Source organism: Spea bombifrons, chromosome 2 (assembly GCF_027358695.1).
Source record: "Spea bombifrons isolate aSpeBom1 chromosome 2, aSpeBom1.2.pri, whole genome shotgun sequence".
NCBI classification, from domain to species: domain Eukaryota; kingdom Metazoa; phylum Chordata; class Amphibia; order Anura; family Pelobatidae; genus Spea; species Spea bombifrons.
The window spans coordinates 21,019,200-21,031,457 of NC_071088.1; the positions used below are offsets into that span (position 1 = coordinate 21,019,200).

At 40.6% G+C, this 12,258-nt stretch overlaps 1 protein-coding gene across 2 annotated transcripts in view; it reads left to right on the forward strand.

Annotated features, from left to right (window-relative positions):
* FAM222B (family with sequence similarity 222 member B) overlaps positions 1–7,493 on the forward strand; it is a 28,419-nt gene extending 20,926 nt beyond the window's left edge. For both annotated transcript variants that reach the window (XM_053457060.1, XM_053457059.1), the window contains exons 2-3: positions 2,825–2,952; positions 5,375–7,493. In XM_053457060.1, the coding sequence (XP_053313035.1) occupies positions 2,871–2,952; positions 5,375–7,260 (1,968 nt within the window). In that variant the 5' untranslated portion in view covers positions 2,825–2,870 and the 3' untranslated portion in view covers positions 7,261–7,493. The remainder of the gene's footprint in view (positions 1–2,824; positions 2,953–5,374) is intronic.
* The last annotated feature ends 4,765 nt before the right edge of the window (positions 7,494–12,258 follow it).

The following is a 12,258-nucleotide window of genomic DNA, read 5'->3' on the forward strand; positions in this document are numbered from 1 at the left end:
CTGGTGTCTTCCTCAGACTTTAATTGGATATCGGTGTAAATTCACCCTTGGGTTTAGATTTTGGTCGGTGTATAACATCCTGCTGCATACTCGGTGCTCTGTGTCATGTACAGCACTTTTGTAGCGGTGCGGGAGTCTGATCCTCTTATAATCGCCTCTTTCTGGCTTCTTTATCAGTAAAGTGCATTTCTTGACCCTTGTAAATAGAGAAATTTGATTTGGGTTTTAAGGAAATATTAAAATACTGTATACAGTCTGACTCCTCTGATCTTACTGTACGTTTTATACATCATACTGAATGACTATTTTATTTGAGGCTGTGAGGAAACAGCTGCTAATGACAGCAATTCTTTTTGATCTTGGAAATAATTGGAGAAGCCGGTGTTATGCTTACCTGATGTGCCTCCGTAATTAGCCTCTGAACACTTTGTGAAGGGAAGTGTACAATTGTCATCAGCATGCAAAGCTTCCAGACAGTCTGTGTGGGATGTCTGTGAGGCATGTGTTTTTGTTGTCCTCCCCTCTTGAATCTCTTTGCGTTCGCTAGTAACCCGCTACTACAGAGCTGCGTGATGTCTTTGATGTTGTGCGATTTTATGAACTCTATCCGTATCTTAAACTTGTGGCTAGTCTCTGTAAACCACCATTTTCATAGCAGGTTTAATATTTAAAGGCTTCCCACCTTAAGCGTTTTAATTTGGAGTTCTTGAGCTCTCCAAAGTCTTGCCCAGCGAAGAAGGTGATGCCAACAAGTTCTCTAGAATGGACATGACAATTTGACCATATTTTCATTTTGTCAGCTTTTATTTCTTAACGACAGGTTCTATACTCTTTAAATATATTTAATAAGCTCATAAAGCAGCCGTTAAAGCTGCTTTCTCATCGAAATGTCAGCGGAGTGGCCGAAGTGACTTCAGTCTATGGATTTCAGTAAAACTTCTAAAAGGGCTACTAGCTCGCTTTCCCTGCCAGTATCTCCTGCAGGGAGGCTGTGTGGTGTCTTTTATTTTTTCACTAGTGTTGAATTTCTCTTAAAATACATCATTCCTTCAAAAACAAAAAATGTTTTTAAATGTTTAGTCTGGATGTATGTTGTGTGGGATATCACAGTTTACTGGAATAATTCTTGAGGAAAACATAGAATTATGTAAGGGTGCTTTTTTACTCTGCAGATTACTTGTATTGATGGTAGAAATGCATTTGATGCTCTTGCCAAGCCATGTGCACCAAGGGCTATATGGTTAAAAATAATTGCGGTGGCCACGCATTACCTGGTTATATTTTATGAAGCAACCAGAAAAACCGCTGATTTGGATGCCTGTTATTACTCTGCACTTTATTTGCTTCTATTTAAAGGCTTTGATATGTTGCTTGAAGCGATTGTGGCTCCAGATGACGGCAGGGCTCGGCTTCCCTGGCGGCGACCGGGTTTGAGCAGAGACCTGAATTGTGTTAGTTGCCATTTCCAATAGGCGGATGCTGGGAAAATTTGCGTGTGGAATTCTTTCCCTTCATTTGTATTCATAGGCTTTTGAAAGGCCTGTTTGAATTGTAAATGGTGAGGTCACAGGACGTCTTTCCTAATGTATTTCAGATAAGCTTTGAAGGTTGGAAGCTGGTATTGTGACTTTGCTCCTTTTTTAGAGGGCTTTGAAAACACTGCTTATTGCAGGCTGTGAAGAATTGTAGTTCTTACTTTCAGTCCGAAACTCAAGCGCTTCCTTCCGACATGTAATGTAGATTACCTTTTTACTTCTGATGACACAACGTGCTTTTCCTCAAATGCCGGTATGTATGACCAGTTTTTTTTTTTTTTTTTTTTTTTTGGCAGATCTTGGTTTAAACAATTTATCTTTCATTTCAAACCTCTTGAAGTGTTAGACGTTTCTTTCTTGTGAAGGCAAAAGGAAGCATTCGGCCGTTTACTTAGTGTCAATCTGTGCTACACAACCGCAATGTGTCAAGGTTGAGAGGTCATCAAGCTCTCTAAACACTAAATGAAATTAAGCCAAATGCCCATTTGACTATTTTATGTTTGCAAGATGATTTGGGGAGGCAGTTGTGTAGTTATTTTGGGAAATTGTAAGTTTAGATTTCAAAGTATGAAAATAAGCAAACAATATAACAGACAATTGTCAGATTGTCAGAAGGGTAAAAATAGAGACGTTTCAATGGCATGGCCAGGATACTAATCTTCCCTTTATCAAGTCAAAAGCATTTCTGACCAGCGAAGTAAAAACGCACGACATGTACTTGTGGAATTTAACCTTTTGTGTTTTTACTTTGCTGGCTGGAAATGTTTGACTTGATAAAGGGAAGACTCCCCAAAGCTTGTCCAAATACTGTTAGTCCAATAAAAAGATTTCAAGATTCTGCAACATGTTACTTAATATCTATATTACTGGCCTAATAAGGATACTCCTAATAACATGATTTTATATAGAAACCGCATATCCTGGTCAGGTAAAACTAGCTGGAAAAGTTAGTCCTGCTTCCTTGGGTTTCATGAAAACTTTGCAGCCCCTGATAATTTTTTTTTTTATCTAGCCTTGCTATTTCTGTGTCCTTTGACCGAACTGATTATATTTTTCTTCTACTTACATTTCCTTTAAAACTTGATTTATGGACTGTTAAGTGTCTTACTATTTGACTAGAAACTTCTTAGTTTTATTGGTTCTTCATGAATGGTCCATTGGTATTCATGTCCTTTCACAAATATGTGGCACCCAGTATTTAGTCACATAGGTCTATTAGTAAGCTTTATGGCAGCATTGCGATGCCTCTTATCTCACCATTCGCTTTGTCTTCCCTCTTTCCTGTGCAGTGCAAGGAGGACTGGGATCCCCATGCGGTGTTAGTGCCGGTTTGCCATGCTGGCCTGTCTACCAGGACCAGGTGACCTCTCTTTCCAGCTTCTCTCTCACTCGCAGATGAACACTGGACTTCAGAAATGTAAGTATAACCCGGAGGCTCTCAGATCGTTACGTTCTTCAGAGAAGGCTGTAGAGCATTAACTGGGGAACGAAGATGGCATTGCAAGCTTCAATCTTTATGTATAACGTGCGTAACAGAACAGACTGTCGTCTCAAAAATACGGCTTCAATGAAAACAACAAGCTCATTAATTATGACAGTCATTTGTCACAGTGTGAATTTAGTGCTGTGCTGTTCCTTTCCAGGGTAGATTTATTGGATCCTTAATTTAACATATACACTTTTTTTTTTAAGGGCTAGTGAAGCCATTCATCATTTTCTTAGAAATAGTCAAGTAAATGATCATTGGAGTCGTGTCCCACGCAATGTGCAGTTTGCATTTTTACCCACCTACTAGAAGATGGAAGATTTGCTTATTCTATAATTGAAAGTAAAAGACATGTGGATACTTTGTCGGTGGGAATCGGTTTACAGAAATGTGCATCTGTGTTACAGGTTTTGTCTAAGTTTATTTGCTTCAGAAAGGGCTTTTTTAATGTTCATGCAAAGAAAAATGATTGCCTAAGGGTAAGTTTTAATGAACAGTTGGATTATTCACTTTTATTTAAATAGCGCCAACAATTCCCACAGCGCTTTTTACAATACATATATTCAGTCTGACAAAACTAGAACAGATAGACTTGGACAAACTGATGCATTAGATCAGCGATTCACCTAAGACCATTGGAAGACGCATTTCACAATATATAATCACATAATTTTATGGCTGGGGGTCACCACAACATGAACTGTATTAAAGGGTCGCGGCATTAGGAAGGTTGAGAACCCCAGCATTAAATAGAGGCACTGGTTGCAAGTTTACAATCTAGGAGGATGATCTCCCCAAAACTGCCTTCTGTGTTTAGCATTGTAGTTATTTTGGAATAACCCGATTTCTGCACACACAGCGTGCCTCAGAACATTCCCGAGATGCTTGTGCTTTCCCACTAGCCCTACGGACATTAACTTGCATACTTTGGAGGTACCATATTGCGTGCCGGCGACGCATTCTTCCAAACATTTCTCTCTGTATGTGATATTCTTACCAACAGGTGGCGGAAGCGGTGGGTGCAGGCTTGTTCGGACCCCTGTGTGCGTGCATGGCAAGCTCTCTCATTGACTTCATTGGGGATGCTTTTTTCCACTTTGCTTTTTTCGCCTTTGTCAGAGGAGGGCATTTATTAGTTAGGAGTAGAGTCATATTCACTGTGTGTATATGGGAGCCAATGCATTTTTTTGTTTGTTTATGTGAATCCCTTTTTTAATGCTTCCTGAAACGTTCCTTCTTTTACTTGTCATGCTTGATACAGAGACCCTTTTCTATGATCTATGTTAAATATAGAATATTGGGCTGACCTTTCCTGAGTGAGTGGGATGAGAATTCTCTTCCTTTATTGTCCTTTATTTTAGTTTCTTAGATTGAGTTTTTGTCCTAGTGGTTTGGAGCATGATACAGCCTGTGATAACATTTGCTCCCCCCCCCCCATTTAATCAGCATTGAAAGGATTACCAATTCTCTCCAAACGGCTCGCTTAATTACAGTTTTATCAAGACTATTGTCTTCTTAAAGAAAAGACAGAGTGCTGACAATAGGGTTTTTAAGTCTTTAGTTAGTGGTGCTTACGCAGAGATATGCTAATTAGGCTGAGCAGAGATTTTAGATGCATGGTAGTTCCTGAAACATTCTTTGGGTTTCTGTGCATCAGTCCATGCGCTGCTGCAGCCCAAAACTTACATTTCATAGTGTTAAGAAATTGTGTTTTATCTGAATACCTGCACTCATTACTTTCTACTGATATATAATCACTTGGAGCATCTCTCTGGTACATTGCAGGGTGTTGGACATCTTTGTATGTTTACAAGGTAGCTGAATTGAAAATAAGATTTAGTTGTAGGCTTCTAATAGACACTTTCTGCATGGATATTTTTTCAAAATAGCCCTTCATTTAGGTGTTTTTCCCAGTTATCTTGCCACCTTTTGCTGTTCCATGCCTTTCCCTTGTGGCTATACATTGAGCTAAATTTTCTTATGCATTTTTGCAAAGCCATGAACCAATGTAGTTGTGTGAGTTAAGCTGTACAGTTTTTATATAGTGAGGTTCTTGACTGGTAACATTACCTCTATTGACCATGGGTTGCTCTATTAGCATCAAATGATTGTGTAATGGCCATTAGCCATCACTCATTTTGATAAACATTACCTAAGATTTCTTGTGAAATAAAGTAGGATCTAATAGACGCAACAAACTAAAATGTAAGAACGCTCACGGAGTATGCAAAGAACGAGCATTAGTCCCCTAATCTGTGCTGTATATGTAAAACGTGAAAATATTGTTGGCGGTGATGGGTTCACGTGTCAACCACTTGCTTAACTAATTTGTGTTCCTTTTATTTTTTGGCAGGGGATACTACACAGAAGATGAGATCTGCCCAGCATCCTACTCCAGCAGAATTGGATGCTTATGCTAAGAAAGTTGCCAACAATCCCTTGACAATAAAAATTTTCCCAAACAGCGTTAAGGTCCCCCAGCGGAAGCATATTCGCCGCACCGTGAACGGATTAGATACGTCTGGTCAGAGGTACAGTCCGTACCCTTTGCAAGTCAGCACAAAGACAGGACTTCTGGCCATTGTTAAGTCTCCAGCCAAAGGTGTCTTGAAGGACTTTGACGGCACACGCTCTCGCCTTTTGCCAGAGTCTATTATGAATCCCCCCTCAGCTCCATACGTTGCACCTAGCACTTTAAACCACCCTCAGGGGCTATCTCGCCCCCAGCAAGTGCTGCAGCACGCTCAGGCCATGCAGCACGCTCAGAGTATGCAGCAGCAGCAGACTTTGGCACACAGTCAGAGCATGCAGCCTGGTCTGCAACACCCGCAAGGTCTGCAGCACCCTCAGACATTGCAGCACCCTCAGGGCATGCCACAGGGGTTGCAGCACTCTCAGGGTCTGCAAAACACGCAGAGTATCCCCCAACCACAGACCTTGCAGCACCCACAAGGTGTTCAGCACACACAGGGTGCACAGCATACCCAGAGCATACCGCAGCCGCAGGCACTGCATCATGCCCAGGGCCTTCCACAGACAATGCAGCGCCAGCAGAGCATGTCACAGACTCTGCAGCACCAACAGAGCCTTCCGCAGGCCATGCCGCACTCTCAGAATATGTCTCAAGCGCTGCAGCACACACAGGGATTGCAGCACCCTCAAAACATGGGGCAGCAACAGCATTCCCAAAGCATGCCCCAGCAGCCGACTTTACAACATGCTCCTGGTGTGGCACATCAGGCTGTACCGCACCCTGCCAATAACCTCTTGCAGTCAGGTTTACACGGAGCTAGAAAGATGCCAGATGCAGACGCCCCTCCGAATGTGACAGTGTCTACCTCAACCATCCCCCTCTCTATGGCTGCCACTCTGCAGCAGAACAGACCACCAGACCTGGGAAGCATTGTTCACCAGATAAACCAGTTCTGTCAGGCCAGGGCTGGCATAGGCACTACCTCAGTATGTGAGGGACAGATAGCCAACCCCAGCCCGATTAGTCGCAACCTGCTTATCAATGCAAGCACCAGGGTCTCCACTCACAGCATACCTATGCCTTCCTGTATTGGAACATCTGTAGACCATGCTGCTATTTCCTCTGCTGCCACCGGTAATGTCCCTATGGTAAACATGAGCAGAGTGCCTACTTCATACCCTGCTGAAATGAAGCCAATGGCATGGAACCAGCACCAGTTGGCTCATCTACAGCAGATGTGTGGAGAAACTGGTGTTGGCAAACTCACTCAGAGGGAGATGGCTGCCCAAGGATTTTCAGCTAAGCAGGCATCCTATCCACAGGAACTGTGTATGAGCCAGCCTTTTGGCTTAAAGCCCCCTATTGATAAGCCCACTCCTTCCCCTCCTGTGAACGGATTACCGGGTCCTTTGCCATACACAAATGGGCACTATTTTCAGCCCCTATGGAATAACATTCTGCCTACTCCAAACAGCGACAGCTCTGGATCCCAAGACCTTGCTATGCCTTTTCATGGGGCACAGGCAGCTGGTGCACCCTTGGATTGTGCAGGGGGGACTCACTATAGAGCTATGGGGGGTGGATCTTCTAACCAGAGCAACATGATGCAGACGATGGATTACCTGAGCGGAGGAGAATTTCAGCAATCCTGCTTCAGAGATCAGGGCTTGGCCCCTCTAGCGAAAATTCACAGACCCCAAATGAGCAGAGCCCCTGAATCAGCAGATAGTCGAAGTATTCATGTTCAGCATCCAGGGTATAGATAGGCTACAGTCACTTTTTGCAGAAAAGAGGGTTTAGTCTTAAATGGTTAGCAAGGATCTTGTGTCCTCCTCAATTGGCTAACTTGTTGTGATCATTGTATGCAAATCTAGCGACACAGTGCTATATTTCAGAGTAGTTTATGCAAGTCCCTTTATAATTTAATTTATTTTATCCTGTTAAACCTTATCAGTGTCTCTAATAGGTTGCAATCCAATTGATTACTGGTCTGCCTGCACTGAAAGGCTTCAACATGCTGCTTTGTTTTTATAATGGGAACACTAAACCCCCAAGTGTTACTCTTTTCATCCATGTGGTTTGTGTGTGTGCCCCCCCCACGTGCCCACCTTTAATATTCTGTTGGTGGCTAGTGACGAGTCAAAATTCAGATACCCGAGGCCGTGACCCATCCTGTTTCCTGAAGCAATGAGTTTTGTTCTATAGATTGTATCTTTATACTGCTGTTGACAGACTGTTTAATCAAATAACTAACAGTTGCATTGATTTATACCGACTATCACTAGATGCACACCTTAAATATACCGGTTTGCTTTGAGTGTACAAGAATGTCTAGGACACAAGCAGTTAATAGTACCCCCACTTGTACCCCCAAAGTGGCACACTTTGAATGCCTTGAACTCAAGTTGGTGAAATTTCTGAAGCTTGCTGTTTTTTTTTGTTTTTTTTTTTAATGTTATTTTGTATAAATCAGTGGATGGTCATACACAACATTTTAGCAAAACAAGTTTGCATGCGGTATTACAGAAACTTTAGGTGCTCCTAAATGTTACCGCCTTAGATGGGGTTTGTAAGGGAAGCTACCTGCTGTTAAAGCATGCTGTCTGAGATTTATTAGCCTGCATGCTGCTGCTTTTCTCTGATACAAGTTCTGGTTGACCAAAAATCCTTGCGCAATGCTTGTTCTGAAATTCCCAAGCCTTTCTTGTGCAGGCCATGGTCATTCGCACCCCCCTTTTGTTTTTCTTTCTTAATACGTGTCCTTTGTCTGTCCGAGTGCCGAAGACCTAAGCATATTACCCGTCGAGGGGTTCTGTTGATTTTGTTTCGTTTATTAGCTTATTGTCTTTTGAGACATTGTCCACATATATGAATGAACATAGCTGAGGATAACTTATTTGTTCCTCAAACAACATGGTGAACTTTGTACGCCATCATTAACTAGAATTCCTTCCTGCCTGAGACTTTTTAGCCCTGATACATAAAAGTGGCGGACGTAGCAATATGTTTAAAGGTGAATATATTGACATATAACCAACCCTTGCTTCTTTATGAGACCAGTGCATCTCTCATTCCTATTTTATACTAGATTTTTGACAATGACCAATTAGTTGTTTGGAGCCTCCAAGCTTTCTCCCAACCTGCTTTGTAGCCTTGCTTTAGAACTACAAAACTAACCATAAATGTCGCTGAAGATTATCATGCGTTTATGGGCCACATCTTAATTTACCGAAGACCTGTCTGAAAATCTCTCAAAGCTACCAGAAAACTGATTTAGGGTGTTTTGAACTCCGAGTTGGGCCGTCGTAGCAGTTAAATGCTTACTTAACCAATACTCATTGACCCCCTCCAAAAAAATTATTTGTTACTGAGTAGATATTTCCATGTGGCGTACCCCTTGTCTACTCGCCCACATTGGTAAAATATTTTAAACATAAAGATGAGATTAGCACGTCCCCTCTTTTTTCCAAATTATTCTCTCTCAGCCCTTATGAAAGTTTGCAGTGAATTATATGACTATGACTGAATGGGCAATAGCATTCTTAAAGGGGACATACATTACATATATAATATATTTGTTTTTGAAGTCTATGCTCCACTTTCCAAATTTATTTTTGTCGGACTTCTCCCAGGGACCTGTCGGTGCTCCAGTTTCTGTAGCGCTTATGGCTTGACTGAATTCCTCCATCAATAGGTTGTTACTGTTCAAAGCAGGCAGTGATAACACATTTTAAATATGGTACCAAAGATTGTTTCTTGAAGTTTCTGGTTTCACATTGTAATTGATTGAGCAGTTCAAGTCTTCATGTACTAAAGTGGATCCCTCACCATCTGAAACGCATATATATCATCTTAACAAATGTGAAGACCTGCCCCTTTGGTAGTATTGAAGAATTTTTTCTGATGGAATCAGGAACTCTTCTCTTGTCCCAGTAATATAATAGTTCTGTCTACCAAAAGCTTAGCGGTACAAGGAAGTTCCCATTTAACGGCTGGGAAAAAATAACTTCCCTCTGCTATAAACATAATAGCAAAATGTGCGTAATTCTTGCAAATTCTTAACATTATCAACATCCGTCATTGGCATCATTTACCAAATTTATTTACTTATGTAGCGCGAAATAGGAAAGGAGATTAGGTATTTCCTTAACTTCTGAACTTTTTTTTTCTGTAGAAGTATGCAACTGAACACTGTGACTATTCTCAAGATATTGAACTTGCTCCGGTTTAAACATGTAGGGGCCCAAATGCCAAGTACTGTATTTAGAATTTTTGAAGATCATCTCTAAAGAGCTATTCTGCTGATTGGCCACTTCCTTGGTTGCTATGGTGACAAACTTTTTTTTTTCCCTCCAGAATTGCTCTGTGTACAGAACATATTGTGTGTTGAGGCCAAAAGTTGCTTGATGCATACAAATTAATCCCAGGGAGTCATCAGTTTTTTTTAATCATCGCACTGCTTAACGGGACAGTGCAGACTACGTATCAACATACATTTCTCTTAAATCCTACCATCTTTTAAATATGCAGGCATCCATAACTGAAAGGTCCAATTGATATGAAGCATTGTATAAAACCAATATCCCGCAAAGACAGTGTTAGGATTTTTCAACACATTTGATGTGGTTAGTGTGCAACTGACATTGTATTTTACAGCAGTGTGTTAATCAATTGACTACTGATTTGCTGGATTTGGGGATCAATTAAAAGCAGTCAGACTCTGTCTGTCTTCGCAGAAGAATATTCAGATACATGCAGAATTCCACCAGCAGCGCTGGATGTTGTGTATCCAGTGTAAGCTCTCTCTGCTGGCGCTTGTATGGAAGGTGGTATGGCCCTTGTTTATATTAAACGCTGGCCTCATTCCTTGGCTCCCCTTCAGTAGTTTTTTTTTTTTATTTTTTTTTTTATTTCACACAAACCACATGCCCTCTTGTAGATCAAATAACTGTTTTGTCTAAACTACTAATTTGTCACAATCCCAAGCTCATGAAAAAAGTTAAATGAGCATGAAGTACACTGTGAAGCACTGTTATAGCTTCTGCCCCGCAGGAACCAAAGGGTTAACATGCTAATGAAAACAAGTGGGGCTATAATTTCAAAAAAGAAAATAAAACAAACAAAAAAAGCTGCTAGTATGTCAACTGTGAAAAAAACTAGTTCGTGTGTAGAGGCATTTTAAACTGTATTTTGTTAAGGAGAACGTACTCGGTGCGTCCGTTTCTAAGCCATTCTCGCTAATTCACGTATTATATTTTTAAAGCATGCAATATTTTCTACTCATAGTGACATTTTTTTTGTGCCCTTTCCAAGGTTTGGGCTCCTATGACATAACAGTTTAATGTCGCTTTTAGAGCTGTTATCCTTCTGGACCTTAATATATAGATCAATGCCTCATATTAACGGTTTGTTAGCTGCTGGAGTGCCCTGTAGTTTTTTCAGGGTTCTTTTTTTCTTCCTTAATTATTTCCAAGGCATACTACTCCCTGTGGACTTTCCGGCACTGTGAAGTTCTCCATCTCATTTGATGCACGGCGTTATGAATTCTGATTACTACTCGTGAAACTTGGATATAATGATCACAACGAAGTTTGAGGTTGAATGTTCTAAATGAAAATGTAATTCTTTCAATGTACACTGGCTAAAAGTTAATGCTATACTACTGTAACTAAGTGTAATATTTCTGTACGAATGTTGCTTGTTAGTGTGGGTTTGAGTAGACATGTATGAGTGAACCCACCACGTCACTGGCTGCGCCCTTCACCAACCTTCTGAAAAAGACAAAGCCTTAAGTATTTGCCTCTATAGAGTTTGTTTTTGGGTTTTCTGTTTTGCAGATTTATCATCTTAAGTTCAATATTTTCTAATTGATTCCAGTAGCACGCATGGAAAGAATAATTCCAGCTACTCCTTGAGTCCTTGGTGGACCTTCATGTCTAATAGAGGAATGGAAGCACCATTACTAGATCATGTTTTTGGCTCATAGGATTAGTAGGAGAAACCATTTTAACAACCACATTCTGTTCCCAGTTTTGTTGGAATATTTTCAGTTGGTCACCAAACATAAGTCTAGTCATATTAGACTTGTGTAGACTAGACACATTGGAACATTATAAAGTCTAATCTAAACAGTCTGCAGCTGACATGAGTATCAGCATGTAAACCCAACAGCCATGAAAACTAGAATCTTCTGGACCAAACGGACAGTGGGAAACTTTATAATCTGAAATCTAGTATTGCCGCTTTGTTCTGTGTTATTGCATTTAGTCATTAAGCTTCCTTCAATGTACACAGGACCTAACCTCTTATTCACTCATGTATTTTTATTTTGTGAAGCCTCACAATTAACATTTTCTTTCAGCTGTTTTACCCACCAATCCCCATTACTATGTGAAAATAAACGATATAAACTTAGTAACACGTGCAGTGAAGAAGAATGGAAAATGAAGGCCAGTCCCCAAACTACTACTTTTTTATTTTATTTTATTTTTAAGAAACTTCCTTTAGAGGGGAAAAAAGCTAAAATTTATTAAACAAGAAGTTTTGAAGTGACGTCCTAGGTGGATAGGTAAATTCATTAACGGTTGGAGAAACAAGTCTAGAATATCTATTTGTAAAGCTGCATATCTGGAAAATTTAAAATGATTTGTGCTTTTTAATGATTAGCATTTTTATTTTCTTTACTGATGTTTGTGTTGCATAGAGCAACGCTGTTACCTTATTTAATTGTCTTAGCCTATTCCAAGGTGTTCTGAGTGAGCTTC